The following is a 22092-nucleotide window of genomic DNA, read 5'->3' on the forward strand; positions in this document are numbered from 1 at the left end:
AAGTAACCATTTTTAAAAATTTGTCAGTATGACAGATTCATAGCAGCGGTGTAGGTTTATTTCGCTCCAGAGGGTTCTTGGTAGATATCAGAGGAGTATTGAAATAGCTTAAGAATATTACAGTCTCTTCCATCTGTTTACAGGTAAGATCGAACGCTAATAGCCTTACCAGCTAATAGAACTGGCCCCTTTCCAGACAAAGGAACCTATCATGTTGCTTAGGTTTTAAATCTCGCACCCAACGTACTTAAATTATGTTTTAATTAAAAAAGCACTATTACCCTAGTTATATTAATATTTAAACAATAAAATTCAATATATTTATACATTTTGATTTTAAAAAATAAAAGTATTTGTTACTTATTCAAAGGACAATGCAGATTATAGATTAAAGGATTGAGCTACTTTGATGTCTCTTAAGTAAAGCCTTATTAGTATGTAATACTAAAGGAGCAGAGCTAGGCCTAGGTTTTAAAAAAATAAGTCAACTACTTACAGTTGGTTAGAATTAAACTTTAATAAAAACTGGTGGGGTAGTGCACCTCCTGGGGCAGGTTCGAAAATCTTACGTGCGAGTAGAAATGTTAGTTGTCACATTTATTGGTGATATAGAATAACACTACTATAACTCGAAGTTCACAATGTTGATTTTCACCGCTCCAGTAAGAGTATTTTAGATTGAGGTGCTTTCAATAGAAGTCAATAAGGCCTTTAACTTGTTTGTAGTGTCTAATAGAATTTATGAGGGTGAGGTTAAATGCGCGGCCATCAAAGACCGAAAAAGAGAGTCCCGTCGGTGGGACTCCAACCCACGACCTTGAATACGCACGTTAATGCTCTTAACTCTCGATACCGTTATGATGGTTTTACGTATTTAACCTGGTAAGATCAGCTCGCTGCGTTAGTAACCCTTCAAATCCCAGGTACATTACCCGCTCCTCTGAAGATCTTAAGTAAAAAGGTTGCTTTGTATGTTGAAAGTTAACCTACCTTTGGTTATTAGGCGTCCTGTGAGCAGCAGTACCAGCGACTAGTCCTTACTAGCCAAAGTAAAGGTCTAATAAATCTTATAGTTCAATTGTGAACCAAAGCGAGGGCCCGTATGATGCCTATCAGTTGTACTGAGCTACCTTTTTGACATTGATCCTGCACGGTGGATTGCCTTTATGACATGGATTTTACATCAGGAGCAATTGGCAATCGACACTGTGGTTAGTAACCCTCTACTATACTTGTGGCCCTTTGGTAGGTGCTGAAACTTAAGGATGCTTGTGTTATCCAACTTGCTCTTTGAGGGGCTCGTTGAAAAGCAATTATCGTAGTTAGGGTTATCTCGCTATGTTTCTAGGTTATCGTCGTAGACGTAGTCAGAGGAGATTTATAAAGTTCTTGACGCACTGTTGGAAAAAAAAACTCTTTAAATAGGGAAAAACTCGAGCAGACCATAGACCTTCGGCACGTACTATATTACCTGTAATATTGACAGGTCATCCCTTTAGTTTCAGTGTAACTTCACTTGAACTTTGAAGAGCGCCAGAGCTGTATTTGTTTAGTTTTAGGTCGCCTGTGTAAGGTCGCTCCTTGAAATTGTTGTAGAGATACTAACTGCATACTTGCGCTTTGAACGAAGTGCTTTTTTTTCCTTAGATCCGCAGATCCATCGGAGCTAACTCGACATTGCTGAAATGGATAAGTTATGTAAAGCACTCTATTTTAACAGAGGCGAGTAGTTGGGTAAGAAAGCTATGAACAGTTGTTGGACTCTTTCTAGTTTTTAGAAAAGTTTAAGTTGGCTAACATTATGAGTTGTACTAAATAACACTGTTTGCAGCTTTCTCTCCCCGGTGAAGAACTAGTTGTAAACTGGTTCTCTTTATGTATATATTAGCTGATACAAAAAACTTAATTTTCCTGTCCTTGTATATGGGTAAAGATTACTATTTGGCTAAGTTAACTTGGCGAAAAGAATAGTGCTTACTTCTGATACATGGATGCATGCTTTATAGTACGAACAATGTTGTTTACTAGTATATGCTATATTGGGCCTTGTCTCCCCTAACTCTGTGAAGTTTATTAGCAATGCTTAGCTGCACAGTGAGCTTGAATCCAAACCTTTATAGAATTTATAGGGTATTTAGGGAAAAACAAATACGAAGAATTGGAATTACATAGACATTTTTGTTTCAGGTATTAGTTTTTTAAATTCTTCTGACTTTACTAAATACGCAAAACCTAAAGCTGACCTAAAAGAAGCTGTACAGACACTATTGTTAACTGTTTATATATATTAATTAAAAAATAATATAAAAAAATCGCTCTTCTTTATTTTCTGTCCGGTCATTGGCTTTGTAAACACTACCCTCTTCACATCTCAAATGGCAGAGTATTTAAAGCTTTCATAAAAAAGTTTTTTTACTAGCACGTAAATGGGGGCGTTAACGTAACTTTTGGTGCTGTCATAGTAAAACCACAGCCAGGAAATGTGAACTTTTTTATAGTAGTTAGCGACTACTGACTATAACTATTAAAAGGAATTATAAATTTTTTTTTATTGTTTTAGTAAATAAATCTTAGTAAACAATAACTTCTTGGGGACAGAATTTCTAAACTTGCCTGTCTTAATTAAAAGTAACTTTTGTGGCAGGTAAAAAAAAATCTATAAAATGGTTAAAGATTTGCTTGTCAAAGTAGTTATTTTTAATCTAAATTAGTTTTCATTTAACTAAATAGTAATGATTATTTATAACTTAGCTTTATTCATCTTAATGCAAGGGCATTATTTATAACTTAGCTTTATTCATCTTAATGCAAGGGCATTATCTAAATCTAACGGCATTGAAGTGTTTAAACTGCTTTCCTTATTATCTTTTATATTTTTTAAATAAACAAATTTATTGTTAAGTTATAGAGAACTTACATTACAAACTATTTTTAGATGCCAACTCTTTTTTTTTTTATTGTAAGATCCGTTAAATATAAGTTATCCTCCTTGCTTAAATACCTAATACTTTTTAAACTCCTATAAATCCCCCATTTTGGCCTTAGCAGTTTGTAACCATTCCTCCAAGTTATTTCCTTTATATAAAATTTTTTGTTTTGTTTCATGTTGGGAGGCAACCTTTTAGAAAAAGCATTATAGTAAAATAAATTCATTAAGGAAACATGATTACCTTCTGCCAGTTTTATCTAGAAGGTTAAATTTTATATAACCCTTAATTATATCGAGCATTACCTCTACGCAAGCTTGAAACCATTTTCCTTTTACATTAGACAATGGTGTAACTATTTTCTCTTTTCCATGATGAGTTAAAATTAAGTAGTCAACTATGTTTAGATATACAATTATTATATTGGCTCATTATGTTAATATAAAAGAGAGTGAATCTTCATTAGTTTTAGTTATGCTTAAAGTTTTATTTATTCTAAAAATTAAGTAGTCACTACAGCAATATAAACCTTAATACATCTAGGTCCAGCTAAACTGTTATTATTATTTAAAACGTTCGAGTGTAAATATTTGTTTGTTCGTTTTACGCTTAGCATTATTATAATATTTTATATTTATATAATTTAATAAAAATATAATTGCTTAAACCCCAGTTTGTAAATGCCAAAAAGAATTAAAAGGTAAACAGGATGTAGGAGTAGCGTAACTTACTGTCATGCTTCTTTTTTAAAGATAAAGTAAACATAGGCATTTTGTCATTATCACCGATGGCCTTGAGTTGAAATATATGATAGAAGTTTACGCTAGCCTTGTTTTTTTGCCCACTAATAACACTTAGGAAGTTAAAGTTTTATTTAAAGTCAAAAATGTTTAACCTTTAAACCACCATACATACATCATTGTATCTCCCTCAAACCCGAGTATTTTAGCATCGCTAGCTATTGAGGCTTTGACTTCAATTCTTTGTCTATCAGCGAGCCCTTCAAAGGCACTGTCACCATCATAATCCCGATGAATGGAAATTTTAAGAACATATTTTTTTAAGTAGTTATCGTAAACAGTTGTAAGATGCTTTAGAGGGTGTATTGCACTCTCTTCAACCAGCGTGTTGAAAGGTTTTTCTAATTTTAAGAGATTCCATTGTGGAGCTTAACTACCAATTTAAATACTTCAAGTACCATGAAAAATATTATAAGGGTCGGAGTTTTCGAAAAACTCAACTTTGACTTGTAAGTCGAATAAAGTTTTATCTATTACAAAACTATTGTTCACGTTTTTATCAAGAGATGTCGCATTATTTTTTCTATCTGCGTAGGTAAAAGTTAGCAAAGAGATATTAAATTGTTCATATTCACCTGATATATATTTTTCGTTATATTTTAAGTTAGATAGTCCGACGTATAAGCCCAGTAACAGGAACGTTAGAAATAGGGGAACATAAAACTTTTTAAGTGGTGATCTATTTGAGTAGTTACATTTATGTACTGTCACCAATATAGAAAATTAATATTTTCGGGACTATAAAGCTTGCCAAATAAATAAAAAAGGACTTACAATTTCATAGAGCTTTTATGTTATTTTGAAAAGACATTTTTGCTTAAAGTATGAAAATCTTTTTTGTTTTTTTCTTGTTTTTAAAAAAAGTGTTTTTTATTGTAAAAGTCCCTTGAAGTATCATTCAATACAATTTTTTTTTTTCAATAACTTTAAAAGAGATTCGCGGGATAGTAAAACATTGCTTACTAAGTTTCTTCGTTGGGCCACAAACTACCAGCTGGAGATTTTTTATTTTGCTTCCTTATTGGTAAAAATATACTTTTTTACAGTTATAAAAAAAACTTTAATGTACCAATTAAAATCGATAATCTATAGTGATAAGGTGAAATTATGGAGTTTGGGTATAACTACTACAGTTTATTTACCTTGTGCATTTTCTTAGCATATCTGATATTAGCAAGAAAGAAGTTACCATCAACTTAAGCTTTTCGCATGCCGTTCACTCAATATCACAAACTTAATTTATAACGAGCAATGTAATAAGTATCTTGAATTGGCATGGTGATAGCAGAATTGTTAAATTGGTATTATAAATAGCGGTCTTAGATATTTCGTGTTTCCTGAGTAAGCACCAATAAATAACGACTATAGTATATCTACTTTTAACAAAGGTTCATACAGTCAGGGGGTAAAAGTATGTTAAACTATTTTTAAGCTTACTTCCAATTACAGCAAAATCCAATTATCAGTTACAGCTTTGACCAAGCGATAAAAACTTTTGGCCTCCAACCAAATTACCAGTGTGTGTAGAAGAATTTATGTTAGAACGCGCTATTTCTAATACTTATATGCACAAGGAAATAACTTTTCAATACCTTTTTTTTAAAGTATAAAGAAAGTAAGTTTTCTGTTGCAGAATGTATTGCTTTAAAAAACTCTTAGTCACACTAAACGAAAGCACACTACATAGTTATTTTAGATCTGTATTCAAGCAATATTCTTCGTTATTATAATAAAACTAACTAAGCGCTAACACTTTCATAATTTTACTAATTTTATACAAAAACTGCCTCAAAATCGTGCCATTTTTAAGCAAGAATCCAAACAATTACTTAGCTACGGAAGAACACAGCGTTACGGATAATCAAACGAACAGTAAAATTTCGAATATGTTAAGAAATAAAATAATTTTGTTATCTCCCAACTAAAGAAATTATTTGCATAGCAACGGTTTTAAACTAGGAGCTTAGCTGTTCAAGGATGAATATGTTTTAACACAGCTCTGCGATACTATAAGCATGAAAGACTCATCTTTGTAAGACAGATCCGCTAACTCTCTAACCCGAGGGGGCTTTGTGAAAAACCCAAGAAGTAAACTTCTTAACTTATATGTTAACTTAGAGATTACTAATTCTCATAAAAAGTTTTTCGTAAATTACATCATCTACCCTTGCAGTTGCCTATTTACACAAAAGCCAATTTAAACTGATCCTCTGTTTTTTTTTTATAATAAAATGACATTCCTTTATTTAAATAGCTTTCACATTTGTTTTAAAATCATTAGTTGAATTTCCTTTAATTTTAAATTTAAATGTTATCTAAAATTAATTTGCACGCTGTTTCATTTTCTTCATTATAATAAGTTTTGTTTTCTTAAAAATAATAGGAAATTAGGGCTAGCAGCTTTTTCATGATTGTTCTTATATGTGAACTAATCGGGTCAAAAAACAATCTTATCATTGCAGGTAAGTAAAAAGGTCTAGATTAGTGTAAATACTTAAAAGAGTGAAAGGAGAAATAAAGATTAGTAAATTGAAAAGAAATAAAAAACTTATAGTGCTTTTCATTTTTTTTATCAATATTCCCTGCAATTGATTATTGTTTCGATATGTTCATATATATATATATATATATCACATAGTGTACTCTCTTTTAACAATTACCATCTTCCTTTTATTAAAACCGAATTATAGAATCATATTTGAGCGTAAATTATTGCACCTATAATAAAACAATAGACAAATTTTATTTATTTAATAAAATTACATTTTGTTATTAAAGGCATGTATAAAAAAGATAACTTTATTTTAAAAAATCTATGTTTTATACTTTCTAAGCAAACATTATTCCAAGTTTTAGTATTTTTAAAGTTGGAAGAAACTGAAATTCGTGTAACCTCAAAAAAGATTAGTGTAGAATCCTGTATGTTTACTTAATTCATTGTTAGTGTACTAGTAAAAAAAAAACAGGAAGTTTACAGAATATATAACAATGTATCTTCTATTCATACCAAAGTCTTATATATCAGCGAGAATGTACTATCACTAGTTAACAAAAAAACGTTGGTGGCCTCCTCTACTAGCAAATGCTCCGCTGAAGGGAGCGTGACAAAAAATCTATTTATTAATAGATTTTTACTATTCAGTTATTGACGGCTCTAATACTATCTTATTTTTTATTTTTCTTTTTATTAAAAACTGTATAAAAATAATTATAAAGATTAATATTTTTAAAAATTTTTGTAACTTGTACTTTAAGTATGTCAATCTTGTCAAGTTTAGGCCTACAATCCTATATAACTACAGATGATACATCTTTATCAACTTTTAAAAATAAACACTCGGTTAAAGTTTCTTCTTTTGAAGAAGATACCGATAATTCTGAAGGTGCTTTGTATATTACTGTGTTTTTTTATCTTTTTTTTTTTAAAGTTATATAACTTTTATTAAACGCTTACACAGTTTCGATTTACTTAATTTAAATTGTTTGTACTTACTAACTATATTTATTTAAAGATTTTTCATTCCAACCTTCACGCATTCTTGAAAACTTAGAACTTCCTCCTGAAAATGAATCAACTCTTTGTGAGCTTTCTTATGCTTTAATTTCTGTGCCGATTGAAAAACGTAACAACATTTCGTTTACTTTAAAAACTCTTCAGATATATTCTTTATATTTACTTTTACAAGATTTTTTTTATTTGCAAAGTAAATTTTTTTATATCAATTTTTTATTTTAGAAGAGTATCTTGTACGGGTTTCTCGCTTATAATAAATAGTTCTCATTTCTAAAAAGATTCATAAAATAATTAATTAATTTAATTAATATAAATATTTATAGATACATATAGAATAATAATAAAATACAATTAACTTCAAAATATATTATACGTCCTGTCAGCACATTTTAGATCTTAAAATATTGAGATGAAGTGTAACCCAATTTTTTTAAAATGATTTTTTTAAAAATTTTAAAGAGATTTAATAATCTATAATATTAGTTTATTTTTTTTAAATCCTTGTTAAATTATTTAAAAGATTTTAAACGAAATTTAGATAATTTTAAATATTCCTTGCAACCATTTCTAATAGAATTTTCTTATCCTTTATAATAAAAATTAATTTAAAATTTATGGTTACTAGTATTTAAAATCTTAAAAGTTATGAGTCTACTGTTATTTGTAAAAATTGTTTTTATTTAGGACTTTTGATTCTTTTTTGTTAATGTATTTTTTTTTAATTTGCTTAATTTAAATTTTCATTAAAACCTTTAAACTGTATATTGTAAGCACCTAAGATTTATTATTAACTTTTTTGTTATAAAATTATATTTTAATTTTTTCAGATTATTTATTTTGCAAAAGATAAAATAATTACTAAATTTTTAATTTAGATTTGGGTAAAAGTATTTAAAAATTTTTTATATTTTAGAGTATTTTTCTGATTTACATTAGTAATTTATTTTTTATTAATTTTTATAATCTTTTTTACTCTAATATAAGCTTAATATAAAAATAAACTAAATAAAAAATATACTTGTATTTGAATATAATTTAGAGTGGAATCTGAAGCACAAAGATCTTTGGTGGAAATATAGGGAGCATTTTGTATATTTTTATATATTTATTTCTGCTTCATAAGTTTATATTAGTTTTTCATTACTTTTTGTACTTTATTGAGTGATTTCTGTATACGCTGACTTTTATTTATTATTATATTTTTTTAATTACCATTAAAAATCTCTTATTTTTTTTTAGATTTATATTTCTATTTATTATTTAGAATCTAATTTTCAAACTTTTTATATCAACTTTACTCAAATTTTTCTAATTTGTTTCTTATTTTACTTAATATTGTATAGTTTATAAACTTATTTTATCCTTTACCTTTTACTATTTTTTTAAAAAAAATTTAATACCTTTATATACCTTTATTAATTGAATTTTTTATTTCAGGGAAATAAATTTCTTCCCCTCGACATTCCAAAAATTTCCGAGTCGTTATTTGATTCTTCGGTTAAAGAAGTTGATCACAAAGATTTTAAAAAAGCCTCAACTTTTTCTAACAATATTGTTAAATATTTGGAAAGTTATTAATATTATTGTTATTTATTATAAAATTTTTTCTGGTTTGCAAGTCCAATTTGAATCTAATTGCTATACGAAAAGTCTCATAAAATTTATTATTATAAACTTTTTCAACTAATTGTTTAACTTTCTATCGCGTTATTGGCTAATTTTTTTAAATAGGCCCTTATTTTTCCCGCTATTTCTAGTATAATAATTTTTTTTCCTCTTGAATACTAAAGAAAGCATACTCTTTCTGAAAAACTGAAAAATTTGTTTTAGTAAAAATAATTATACTAATATTAATAACACAATAATTATAATAATAATAACAGAAAAAATAATGAACTTTTTCACTTTTGCTATGCTTAAACGTTTAACCAATAAAGAGAAGAAAAAAGTCAGTAGTCATATTTTAGTGGATCAATTTCCAGCGAGCTATAAAAGTTACATAATTTTTTTCGTGCATCTAACAGACTTCCATTGTCGCCAGTATATTGAAACCCGGAAACCCTTCCCAGCCAACGTGGCATTCGACATTTTCAGTCACGTGTATGGCCTGGCATAGCCATGTGAACCTTCTTGCTGTGTCCCTCGTTTTTTCCAGTGGAAAAAGTTATTAGTACTGCTGTCATTCTTTTAATATATGTTATTATATAAATTTACTATTTTTACTTTTTATTATTGTTTATTTTATTTATTTTAAGGTGTTATACTTCTTCATAGTCTCGATGAGTGCTCGACTTGTAAATTTACTGATCCCCCTTTGACCCATCCCAAGCAGGTATTATAGTTTTTAGGTTATTTGTAAACTTTTTATATTTATTATTTGTTTTAAGTTTCTTATTATTAAAAATTTATATTTTTATATAAATTTATTTATAATGTTTACTAATGAATTTTTATAAGTCTTTAGTTATTAATAAACTTTTTATAGTTTTATTTTTAACAAAAATATAGTTATTTAGTAATATTTAGTTTTTTTATAAAATTTATACTTATTATTGTTATGTAAAATACTTATTGATATATAAAATATATATTAGTAACTTACTAATAAAGTATAATGAGTTATAGTTTTTCATAAACTTTTATGCTTTTTATTGTAAGTTTTATGTAATCTAATAGTTCTTCTTACTATTAAAAAAGTTTTTTTTATAAATATACAAAAAATTATTATTATTAGTATAAATATAAGAAATTTATAAGTTTTCATATATAATGCAATTTTTTTTGACGTTCGGCACTTATTTTTTGCTACTAATATATTCATAACGGAAAATTTGCAAATTTGCTACAAAATAAATATCCTGGTAGATTTTAGTATAAATATGCTGTATAAATTGCCACTTTTACCTCAAATTATGCACTCATTATTTTTGTAGCCTTAAATTTTTTGTTAACTTTTGATTATTTGCTTTTAGTTTGTTTAGATTAAAATTTTAATTTATTTAAACACTATTCATTGTTATATTTATTACTAAAGCTCTTTGCTTAACTTTTAATGAGTTTCCTTAAACTGTTCAGTTTTTTCAAATTTTTGTACCGGATGTATTATGGGATCTGATGTGATTTGTTAATGCGCCTCCCCGCGGCGCCACATAATTAAACATTATATCTATACAGCTTCGAGTCACGTGCCTTCAATGGAAACCTTTAAGTGGCCGCGTGCTTGCTGTCGGCTGCCAGGATTGTATCATTATATGGGAAATGCCTTCTTTATTAGAAAAAAGTGGGTTTATTATTTTATTAAGTTTTATTAGGAAAATACATATTAAGCTTTTTTATTGTATCATATTATTAATTATTGATACTTTTTAGTAGTTTGCGTCAGTTGCACTAATTATTTTCCAATTACTGCTTTACTGAATGGCTAGTGATTGGCGTAGTTTATTTATTTTTGGTATTATTTAATTAATTGAACCGCATTTCAATTAATTGTAATGTTTTTAATAATGTTTATACCATTTAATCAACCAATGGAAAACCTTTTAAAACATGCTTATGTAAGTATTTTATTATTTATGCCTTTTTCTGGATTAGATTGGAAATCACGGAAACTCATTGGTTGCGGAAAGCAATATCCCGTTACTTCATTGGGTTTGATTTTCTAATTTCTTTTTATTCGTTTATTTAGGCACTTATGATATCGTTAGAGTTCTGCCCCCGAGGGCGCCTTCTTGCTGCTGGTTCGCTTTATGATTCGTCCATTACCATATGGAATATGGCGACTGAGCGTCCTGCACCAATCAAAAGGATTGGCGGAGGAGTACTTTTTATTTCAACATTTTGGCATACCAAAAAAAATAGTGAAATGGCTTTTAACTATAAACGATTAAATTTATTTATAATTTTAATTTTTTTTTTTTAATAGATAACATGTCTTTCTTGGTCTTCAGACGGCACTCGCCTTTTTTCTGGTAATTTATTTATAAATATTTCGGCTAAACAACTTTTGATTATTATATATTATATCTTTTTCAGGCTATAAAAGCAATACTTTTAGAATTTGGGATACAAAAAGTTGGAAGTATGTTAGAGAGTCTTGTGATACTTTTGTGAAGGTTTATTACTATTTTTTATTATTCAAACAACTTTTACAAAAGTTAATTAGTGGTTTCTGTTATAATAGAGATGCGTTTGGTCTTCGAATGGATCGCTTTTATTATATATACAAAAGGACCTGAATTACTTGTATATGTACGACATTGATCAAAGCCTTCACGGAATACTATTAGACCTGAGGCTTATTATTATTATTAATACAACTATTATTTTTAACTATTATAAGTTTATTAATATTAGGTTTACTTATACACTCAAAAGTTATTGTTTTTCTTTTTTATTAATCGTAACAACAATAGTTGTGACATTGGGACTATTGAGGATATTGCATGGGACCCTCGAAACGAGCGATTGGCTGTTTCTGTGGAAGTCACGTGCGCCGACGTCTATGATGATTCTCAAGATGAAACAAATTTGCCGACCAATGAAAACGAGATAAAGTTCGACTTTAGTCGTTTGGAAGGGGAAGAAAGACGGTATCTTATTGGCTTACTACATACAAGACTTCCTTATAAGGATGCGATGGATAGAGCTCTTCAAATCAGTTCATTGTATTACTGTTACTTTGATTTACTTAAATATTTATTACTAGTAATATAATAATATTATTATTAGAGGATGGATAAGGGGTCCTGCGCTTTGTCCTCAAGCAGGACTTCTCAAGCCAACTCACTTACACTTTTTAAAAACTTGGCAAAAGGGGGCAGTTTTATCTGTGGTAATAATAATAATAATAATAAGAATAATAATAATAATAAATATAATAACCATGTTGAAGCTACTAATCTACCATTGTTATTAGTGCTGGCAATCGAAAACTGAGATGAAGATTTCGTTTGTCCCGATGATGTTTAGCTGATTTTTAAATATGAAATAAGTAATAAGAATAAAAGTTTTATTTTATTTTTTCTAAAATTTTATTGCTGAGACAAACGAAATAATTATAAATTACTTTCTCGTATATAACAATTTAACTAAAAAGGAAAAGCAAATGTATGATTATTATCTATATAATAGATGGCAAGACGGACGTAGTAATATGTTATTTAAATAGCAGTTGTTCTTCTAAGTAAATTATTCAGCATCTCTTGCAGAAATTACGTTCAAATTTCTGTGCGTTGGGGCTATTGATTTTCCACCCCGCCAAAAAATGGAGGCCCATCTTAAGGGAAAAGGAATGTTTAAAAAATCATATCTAAAAAATTAAGCAGATTGCAATGTTGCAATTGTAAATTAGAGGGCTACAAACAGCACTAAAACGCTGTAGTTAATCTATAAAAGATATTTCAGCGGCGGATCATATACAAAATAAACAAAAGATTTTCCTCTTAGTCTTTTGTTTGCTTAACATTTTAATATAAACTTAATTGAAACTAACAAGTAGAAACTTAGAAGTATTTCTATCAGGACAGATCCTTATTATAGGAAATCGAGTCCTAACACAAACCCCTTTCCATTAACAATAATATTATTATCTTTTACTTCATATATTTATCGTTATATATTTACTGGATAACCCTATCCCAACAATAAAAATAAAGCTCTCAAACTATTAAACTCCCATTACTCTAAAAGTAAACGCACACTTTAACTGGGGAAGGAAAGGTTTGTAGTATTCTTACAAAAATTTTTAAATTAGGACTAATCATATTAAAATTTTATGCCCCCGTCTTATATATGCAAAACAACTAAATTTTATGTTTACGTTTTTTTTTACCAGCAAGGGTTATATTTTTGCTTTTATTCAGTTATTTTTTAAGTTACTTAAAATTTTTTTATTGTATTTAAATGTTTTTTATAATAGAATTAAAAAATACTTCTTTTCTCTTTTAAAACTAAATTTATTTTGTGGAAATTTTAAGTAGTTAATAAGAAATTATTAAGTTAGGTATAAGTAAAATATAAGTTTTTGCTAGGCGTTGTTTATGTAGGCCTAGTTTTCAAATTCGTTAAATAATAAATAAGCTTAATAAAATTTTTATTTATAACTTCAAGTTTACTCAAGAAATTTTATAACTTTATATTAAAAATGAACGTAGACGTACTTAAGATTTTTAAAATTACAAATAAGTCTGAATTTTTACTTTCTTCTGATAAAATCTTAATGCTAGTGACCTTCATTAGTAGATATTTAAAAGCTTATATTATTTCAAAAAGGAAGGCAACCAATTTAGTTTTGTTACTCAACACTTTTGCAACATAATATAAAAAAAGGTCTTAGGATTAGTAAGAATTAAGATGTAGCTGTAAGTATTTCGAAAGGTGGAGTTAAAATTTAAAGTAAAAAACCTAAAAGCTTGTTATTTTTAAACAAATAAGAAGTTCGCCTAATGATTATTTTCGCTATTTGGTATGGACCTGTTCTGAGCCAAAATAACTTGGGTGATTGTGGACAGCAAACTGGTAAAGAACGTAACTTATAATATTCATATTATCTAAAGCGGTGAAGTGAAAGCAGCACTATATATGTGTTTTATTTGAAAGAGCAAATTTTTAATTTAAAACGTGGGGTTTTTGAACCAAGGCTTCACACTTTTCCTTTAAACTCAGTAAGCAAATACAAAGCAAAGAAATAAATTGAGCTGTTGCTAATGTTCGCTCGTGCCTAGGGGTATATTACTAATGTTCAGCTTTAACAGAAATTCAATCGAATCTAGAAAGGAATAGACCCAAGCGTTGTCTTTAAATGCCTTGAACAAGATGGTAGCAAACTAAGTACATGGTTACCTCTTATATTATATAATTGAAAAAAAAGAGACTTTAAACGCTTTGCATAACTTAGTTGTGCTTTTGAAATTAATAGCAAATTATGAAATATATGGGTATGACTAATAATGTAGAGGAACACAGTTTGTATGTTTCTGCGTTTATTGCTTAAAAGATTAACAACAAAGGTTAACTGGAATATTGTAGTCACTGGAAATAATGTAATGGGTTATTATAAATCCTCTAGACTCCGCATCTCTTTTAACTATTTAAAAATAAATAGCAGTAGACTGTATAGCTATAGTATGTTGTGTGTATGAAAATTTTTAAGGGGATTTGAATAAAAATATCTTAACTGAATTAAATGAAGTAGAATTTAGTAAAAAAAAGATTGTAAAATAAGTAAAAAGACAGAAACATATCCTGGTACAACGATTAACAGTGAAGCTGGGCACATTAGGAATGTAAAAGTATTAAAGTGCAGCTCCTTCTAAGGCATTTAATGAAAATTCGTTTAGCTGAAGAGCGGGCTGTAAAGGCTATTAATAAAAAAAATTAATCGAGCAACTTAATATGACTGAAAATAGTATAACTTTAATTAAAGTTAAATATTTTCAACTTTTGAGTTTAAACAGGATAATTATTATGTATTATAGAAAGTTTTGAGTTTAAGCAGTGAAAATATAACCAGTCAGGCACGTATAGTGTAGAACAACGCCAACTTAATAGTTTAACTTATATTTTAATTTTTTTAATTTTTTTTTAATATACAGGAGGAACTTCAGCTTTACCAATTACTAATTAATTTAAAATAGCCAAGTAAAGCACCTCAGCCTTGGTAACCCTCCTATATCACATTTTTGGTTTAAGCTCTACAACTTATTTATAACGCATTTTTTAACCTAAAAAAGTTTTTTTGTACTAACTTTAAGTTTAATTTTAGTAAAAAAGTACGATGTTTTCTTAGAATTTAAAAAAAACTTTTTAAAAATTATTTAAATAAATTGTTTTTTTCATAAAAAAAAATATTCATTAAATTAATTAAGTTGCTAAAGGAGATCACAGAAAATAAGATATAAAAATGCTCCAAATTAACAGTCCCTTTAAATAGAATAAGTGACACTTGCAATTATGGGGAAGAAATAACTACGAAGAACTTTTAAAAAAGAATGAATTAATTATATTGGTACTATTTATTAAGTTAAAACCCTGCGAGGCCTCTTCTTACTTTTTACAAAAGTTATGTTAGGGCTTAAATTTTATTATAAGGTTGTATAAAAAAATGTGTTAACTTGAGAAAATAAATATGAATATAAAAACATAAAATACTATTTAAAAGTAAATACATACTATTATTATCCCTATCTTATTCGCTTCATCAACAAGCATATCTAAGCTTACAGCCGTCTCCTATAAATACAATAGCAAACAACTAAACATTTTATTAGCTATCTTCTTGATTAACCTATGTCAATGTGTTCTGACTTTACCTATGTCACTACTATGTGTTTTGAATTTGCCAAGTGTCGATTTTACAATAATAATGTATCCGAGAACTATTTATTGTAGATGAAATGTATGATATAAGTATATCGTAGTTACAAAAGAAATTTGTAATAATTTATTTGATAATTTTCAAGATGCCTGAGGAGCACAACCCACACACCTAAAATAAGCAATCAAAAATGGAAAGAAAAAATGCATGTCACAACTTTTATAACACACCAATTAGTGGTGTTCCCTTATTCGCTCAACCCTCACGTTACATACATACACAAGGCAAGCGTCCATATCGCCAAAAACCATGAACGAAGGTTTTCTTTTTCTCTCTTGTTCCTTATAACTTTTATCGAAAGAGAATATGCTGGAGATATAGGAATTATTTACTTCTTGGAAAATTTATATTTACGATTCAAATTAACTAATAGAATTAGAAACGGTAATAAAATATTAGAAAAGTAACTAGCATGTTTTGGCTTAGAGTTGCCAAGTTGATAATAACCCTATTTTTATAGAATAATTTAGTCTCTTGAAATTTATTACTAAATATATTAGAATATGAAAGCTACGATAAAGATGTCACTATGAAGATCGCCGCTTATATATATGTACTAGTAGCTAGCGCTCTTCAGACATTATCCTTACTCGTTGCACCGATCAAGGCGCTCCGTATAGCATAGTATCAGTACTAATATCACTTTACAGTTACATTAGTAGTACTGGAAACGAACAAGAATGCTAACTTGCGTCATCATTATGGTTCTTACTGCGCCTCTACTCGGATGACAGTAGTGCCCCGGTTCGGGTGGTTTCAGAGAGTACTATTAGCTAGTGTCATATATAACCGCCAGCCCCTTTTACGGAAACATTTTCGTCAAAGGTAAAATATTTTGTAAGAGGAATGCAAAACAATTTTTTTAAACAGTACGAATTTATTATTCTTAAAATATATATCAGAAATAGTTATGCTCACTACATAATTCACTTTTAGAAACTACTCTCTTTAGTGCACTCAGCCTTTACTTTTCTTGTTAATATTGCGTTAATAATAGACCTATACAGTTTCGTTAATGATGGACTTAAACACCAACGCAACTACTTTAGCGTTAGTAGAAAAACTTGCAGAAGTAGAATATCTCGGTGAGAGTATACTCACAAAAAAGCAAATGGTATTTTATAAGACTTTTTCTTATTGTAAGTATTAAACTAAAACTGCACTTCTGCAAGCTTATAGATTACGACAGGCGACGTCATAGCAATAGAGAGATGCTCGGCGTGATCAGAAGAAATGAAGTTAAAGAAGGTGTGAAGATTTACTAATACTTTTAATAATATTGTTAAAAGCAACTTATTTAGCTTATTATATGCGTTCTTACTAATACTAGTTTTATTAAAAATAGTATTTATTGTCAATTAAGCCACTGATTATTTATTTATTTATTTTTTTTGCTTTAAGTGGTTTTTACGTTTACCTTTATTGAAGTTCTGTATATTTTGAATATTAAATTTCGCTAAATTTTTCTTTATAAATTCTTTACGCCTTCACTATGAAAAACCTTTCAAAGTTTAATTTTATAAGGTACTACGATTTATGAAAACCGGCTGTGAATTAATATTTACAAAAACTTTATCGTATATTATTTAATTAAAGAAAAGGTTTGGCTTTGCACGGCTGATTGCTTTATAAAAGCTCCCATTCCGGTTGTTAAAGATTTAATTCTAAAAGGTTCTAAATTTAAATAATGTTTAATTTATATTTTAGATTTTATTATTATTTTTTTATTTTATTAAAATTAACTTTATTACTTTATAATGTATTTTTATGTCATTGAGTTGTTTAAAAACTTTTACAGTTTATTTAATATTTGGATTCTTAATTTATTTTTGCTCTTTATTTTTTCATTAAGTAATTATTTTTAATATTATATTATATAGATCTTTTTTAATTTTTCAAGACCATCTTAATTTCAAATTTAAACTTTCGTCACTACTTTATACAGTTTATAAATTTTCTAATTTTATTGTCTTTTTAAATTTACTTGAAGCGCAAATTTAATTTTTTTTTTTATTGTAATTATAATAAATTTAAATAGTTCTAAACCATTAAAACTTAGAACAAGAATTTATAAGTAAAGAGATTGAAGAAGCTAGAAAAGAGATGAAAACATTAAATGCGAAAATTAACAGCTTAGAGGGTAAATTTTTTCTTTCTTTTCTTTGTAAATTCATATATTTTAAGATTTAATTATTTTTTTTGTTGTTTATTTTTTTATTTTTCTTATTCTTTATAGTAAATTTCCAACAAAAATTGAGTAATAATATATTTATTAGATTGTTTTTTTTGTACAAAAAATTAATTAATAATCTCCTTTTTAGCATTTAATATATATCTTAATTATATTATAATTTTTTTTTAAAAAAATGATTTTTTTATAAAATTTTTTTTATAACAAGCTCTATTATAAAAGTTTAAACGTGAGAAATCTTTATGAGCTTTATTTTTGTTTAGTTTTTAAATCATGCTCAAATTAGATTTTCAAATTTTTTAGTATTCATTAGATCTTGCAAAATTAAATATTTTTTATACAATCATATTATCAAGTAGAAATTTATAAAAAAACTGGAAGTTGAAAATAATTTTTTTTACAAAAACGTAAGTTATTTTTGACGACTAGTAAATATTTTTATGGAGTCGTAAACAAAAATTTAAGTATGAGTTTTAATTTCTTATAATCCTTTTTTATATTAAATTCGTTCAGTGTCAATTTTGTTAACTTAATTTTTTTGAAGCTATTTATTTTTAATTATATGTAAATTTAATAAAACAAACTTTACTTTTTATAATTATATTATAATTTTTGTTGGAATTTTTTTTTCTATCTTAATAATTTATTTATTGCTTTATTTAAAGTGTTGAACTGTTTTTAAAATGTCAAAGAAAATTTTTTAGTCTTGAAAATTAATTTACTTTAACTTTTTGAATTTAAGAAAATTTATTAATTTTATTTGCTTAATAAAATATATTTTATTAATTTTACGTTTATTTAAATTTTTAGTCTTTTTTTAGATTTATTTTAATTATTTTTATCTAAAAGTTTATAAATAATTAAACTTTGAAATATCAATAAAATTAAATAATTTTAAACTTTTTTATATTTTTTTAAGCTGGGAAGTTTATAACAATTTTAAAATTAATTAAATTTATTTTTTATTATTATTAAAGCTAAAAAGCTACTCAAAAATTAAATTAAATTTAAAAATAATAATAAATTAAATTTTATTTTTTTCTATTAAAAATTATTTTCTGAAAAAAAAATAGTTTTTAAAATATATTATATCATACTTTATATTTTTACTTTAAAATATTTAATTTCTATTCATTTTTTTTTTATAAATTATTTTTTAGTACACCTTTAATTTAAATAAAAATATTTTTAACTGTGTACAAATAGTACACAAAAAGCTCAAAAAAATATTGACTTTCTAACAAAATTTAAAAATATACTAGAATCTAAACTTTTTTCTACTACTCCGAATTTCTTTTTAAGTTAATTTGTAAAATATTTTTAAATTCATAATCATAAAAGTTTAAGTTTACGCTTAAAAAAGTTTAATGAATTAATTTTTTATATCAAATTTACTAATAATCTGAATTTACTGATTTATGAGATTTTTTTAATTTTGAAAAATTTTTGTAATTTCTTACTTTATAAAATTTTATTTTCCAAAAAAAAATTAAAAACTAAAATATGTTAAATATAATTTTTAATTGCTGAAGTTTAACTGTTTATAGAAGATTTTAAATATTGCCTTAAAAACAATATTATACATAATTTTTTTGATAATAAGATTTTATAATTAATTGCGATTTCCGTTTAAATAAATAAATTTGTGGACTTTAATTTTAATTTCTTTTTGGTGGTTTATATTATAAATAAATAATTTTTAATATATAATTTTTAAGTTTGAGAATAGTTAAATTTATAGAAAACTTTGCTTTTCATTTTAAAAAATTAGTTAATTAAAATTTTATAATAATAATAAGTTAAATAAATTCAGCTAATCTTATAATAAAAAGTAATTTAACTGATTAGCTGTTAACTTTTTTTTCTTAATTAATAATTTATTACTTTTCTTTGAACAAAAGTTATATTTAGCGTATCGCTTTAAAAGTAATATAAAAAACGATCTCCAAAATTTTATAAAAATATAATTTTTATAAAACTCGCTAAAATTTTTAATTAAATTAAGTTAATTTACTTTTTTTCCTTTAAATTGATTATGCTTTACAAATTTATATTTTTTATGAAATATATTTTTTAATGTGCGTTTTTTTTTTATTAAAATTTAGGAGAGCGCGACATTTTCGAAGGGTTCAACCTTACTCCTCTTTCCTCTGCGGAGTTTATATAACGAAGAGAAAATAAAATAATTATTCGTAAATCCCAGTCGTAATTCTTCTATGGCTTTCTTTAAAACCATCTAGATGTCAATATAAAGAAGTACAAACATTCCTTGAATTAGTAGAAGTATGAAAAGTATCAATTATAGAATTAAATGGAGAGTTAGTCATTAGAATGACTCAAATCTTTTATAATTAGTTAAAGTTAATCCAAACTGAAAAACAAAAAGTTTATTATTTTTATAAAGTTTTCACGGAGAAAAAACTTACAAGTTCAACTCTAAATTCTTATAAACTATAATATATTTATTCTTATCATCATTTTGTTCGTCTTCACTACAGTATATTATAAAGCTTTTTTTTAACTTATCCTATAATAAAAAGATTTAACTGGAAGTGACCTTCTTTATAAAGTATATAGAGTTTTATTCTCAATAATGTTATTATTCATCATAGTAGTTTATAGAGCTTTCTGATATCAGGAGTTATCCTATAATAAAAAGAATTAACTTGGAGAGAAATTTTTTTTTAATATATGTTTTATTCACAAGTATAAAGGCCATCTTCACTAGTGTATATTATAAAGCTATTTTTATTTAGAGTTATTCTAATATAAAAGATTTAACAAGCATAAGTATACTTCTTGACGGGAAGCCTTAAGGAAGTTTACATATATTTGTTTATAGCTTTTTTTACACGTCAACAAGCTCTTCACAGTGCGAGTAAGAGAAATTCTATTGTTACTTTTCTCTTGTTTATAAAATAATCCATCTATAGGCTCTATAGTTTTACTCAATAAATTACGCCAACATTGACGGTATGAAAGTCGCTATGGATTTTTTTTTACGTTATGTAGAACCTTTATTTATTAAACAGGATTTTTTTAAAAATTTAAATAGTTTGTAACTGTTTAGAAATCATTATTTAGCTTTTCAGTGGGTCCCGACGCTGAAGATGGCAAGCATCTTATAATTCTTAACGTTAAGTATACTTATTTTTAAGATTAGACGATAAACCGGCTTGCTTAATTTTAAAGTAGTTTAATTGCAACTAAGCATTGTTTAATTATTTATAAATTAAACAATCTCATAGCAGATCCTTTAGGGTTATTCTATAATAAATCTTTATTAAACGAATCAAAATAAATCTTAATTGAAGGGTATAATTCAAAATTATTCAAAGTGTTAAGTATCTATTGAGCCTAAAAAAAAAAATAATAATTTTTTCAAAGGGGGAGTTATAAATTAAATATGGCTTAGAGATGGCGTTTTTATTGTAATAATAAATAGTTACTTTTTTTTTAACAATTAAAATTTTAACTCCACTCATAAAATAGTTTTTTAAGAAATGGCTATATTTTATTTACAAATTTCAAATATTTTGTTACATACTCTTGAAAGGTTTAGTGCAACATACATCATTAAATTTCGTTAACAAAAAAAATTCAACGATTTTAACCTTAATACGGAATAATTAAGAGAAATTTATTTTATCAAAGTTTTTAAATAATACAGATATGGTCAATTAACGGTCAATCAACAGTCGTTTTCTTTTTAGGTACTATAAGAAAAAATAATAGCGCTTAAAGAAACAGTAACTTTAACAACTAAATAAATAGATTAAGTTATTAATTTTACAATCGTGGAGTATAACGATACAATTGAAAACGAAGCATGGTACACTGAACCATGTTTTTATATTTTTATCTCAAAAAATATATCAATATAAACCGCAACTCTCGAGCATCAAGATATAGTTAATCATTTTAGTAATAATATTTTTATATGAAAATACTAATATACAAAAGTAAAGAGCAATTGACAAAATAAGTTATGCAAATTCAATCAAGAAAACGTAAATTTTAGTTTACTTAAAATCAATCAAGAAAATTAGCCAATGAACAAACATTAAAAAATAATTCCTACGACGCCTACCCAATAATTTAGTCACCTTATTCAAACTATGCATAAAAAGTGTTAATGTAATACAAATATGGAAATTTTTTAAATATTTTGTATTGTACCCATAGAAATCGCAAAAGAGAAGCTCGTTAAAAGCAGAATACTATTGATTGAATAATTTTGTGTTAAATATTAATATAAGCCCAGCCCATTCCATCCCGTCCTCTGA

The 22092-nt window shown here is 26.4% G+C and overlaps 2 protein-coding genes and 2 long non-coding RNA genes across 4 annotated transcripts; all 4 read left to right on the forward strand.

Annotated features, from left to right (window-relative positions):
- The first annotated feature begins 7259 nt into the window (after nt 1-7259).
- On the forward strand, nt 7260-8737 carry LOC135141163 (uncharacterized). The gene is made up of 3 exons (XR_010282347.1): nt 7260-7350; nt 8281-8330; nt 8679-8737. It is a non-coding gene; the product is annotated as an uncharacterized LOC135141163 (long non-coding RNA).
- A 534-nt stretch (nt 8738-9271) lies between these two features.
- Nucleotides 9272-11638, forward strand: LOC135141174 (aladin-like). The gene is made up of 9 exons (XM_064072018.1): nt 9272-9404; nt 9497-9573; nt 10416-10521; nt 10833-10889; nt 10946-11058; nt 11164-11209; nt 11274-11353; nt 11422-11534; nt 11581-11638. Exons 1-9 carry the CDS (start codon nt 9344-9346, stop codon nt 11636-11638), a joined length of 711 nt encoding a protein of 236 aa, XP_063928088.1. The 5' UTR covers nt 9272-9343.
- Nucleotides 11639-11668: 30 nt separating this feature from the next.
- Nucleotides 11669-12210, forward strand: LOC135141156 (uncharacterized). Its single transcript, XR_010282343.1, has 3 exons — nt 11669-11905; nt 11970-12072; nt 12157-12210. It is a non-coding gene; the product is annotated as an uncharacterized LOC135141156 (long non-coding RNA).
- Nucleotides 12211-16447: 4237 nt separating this feature from the next.
- Nucleotides 16448-19986, forward strand: LOC135141155 (uncharacterized). The gene is made up of 6 exons (XM_064072004.1): nt 16448-16484; nt 16613-16729; nt 16788-16863; nt 17212-17286; nt 17675-17755; nt 19912-19986. Exons 2-6 carry the CDS (start codon nt 16631-16633, stop codon nt 19971-19973), a joined length of 393 nt encoding a protein of 130 aa, XP_063928074.1. The 5' UTR covers nt 16448-16484; nt 16613-16630; the 3' UTR covers nt 19974-19986.
- The last annotated feature ends 2106 nt before the right edge of the window (nt 19987-22092 follow it).

This window comes from Zophobas morio, unplaced genomic scaffold (assembly GCF_036711695.1).
Source record: "Zophobas morio isolate AGI-343-1 ecotype UQ-CSIRO unplaced genomic scaffold, CSIRO_AGI_Zmor_V1 ptg000043l, whole genome shotgun sequence".
Taxonomy (NCBI): domain Eukaryota; kingdom Metazoa; phylum Arthropoda; class Insecta; order Coleoptera; family Tenebrionidae; genus Zophobas; species Zophobas morio.

Bases quoted from the DNA above. Each gene is read 5' to 3' on its own strand.
- LOC135141174 (XM_064072018.1), top strand. From the start codon at position 9,344: ATGGCCTGGCATAGCCATGTGAACCTTCTTGCTGTGTCCCTCGTTTTT. The intron at 11,059-11,163 runs GTACTTTTTATT...TTTTTTTAATAG, and splicing joins TCAAAAGGATTGGCGGAGGA to ATAACATGTCTTTCTTGGTC. The intron at 11,354-11,421 runs GTTTATTACTAT...CTGTTATAATAG, and splicing joins CTTGTGATACTTTTGTGAAG to AGATGCGTTTGGTCTTCGAA.
- LOC135141155 (XM_064072004.1), top strand. From the start codon at position 16,631: ATGATGGACTTAAACACCAACGCAACTACTTTAGCGTTAGTAGAAAAA. The intron at 16,864-17,211 runs GTGTGAAGATTT...ATTTAATTAAAG, and splicing joins AAGAAATGAAGTTAAAGAAG to AAAAGGTTTGGCTTTGCACG. The intron at 17,756-19,911 runs GTAAATTTTTTC...ATTAAAATTTAG, and splicing joins GAAAATTAACAGCTTAGAGG to GAGAGCGCGACATTTTCGAA.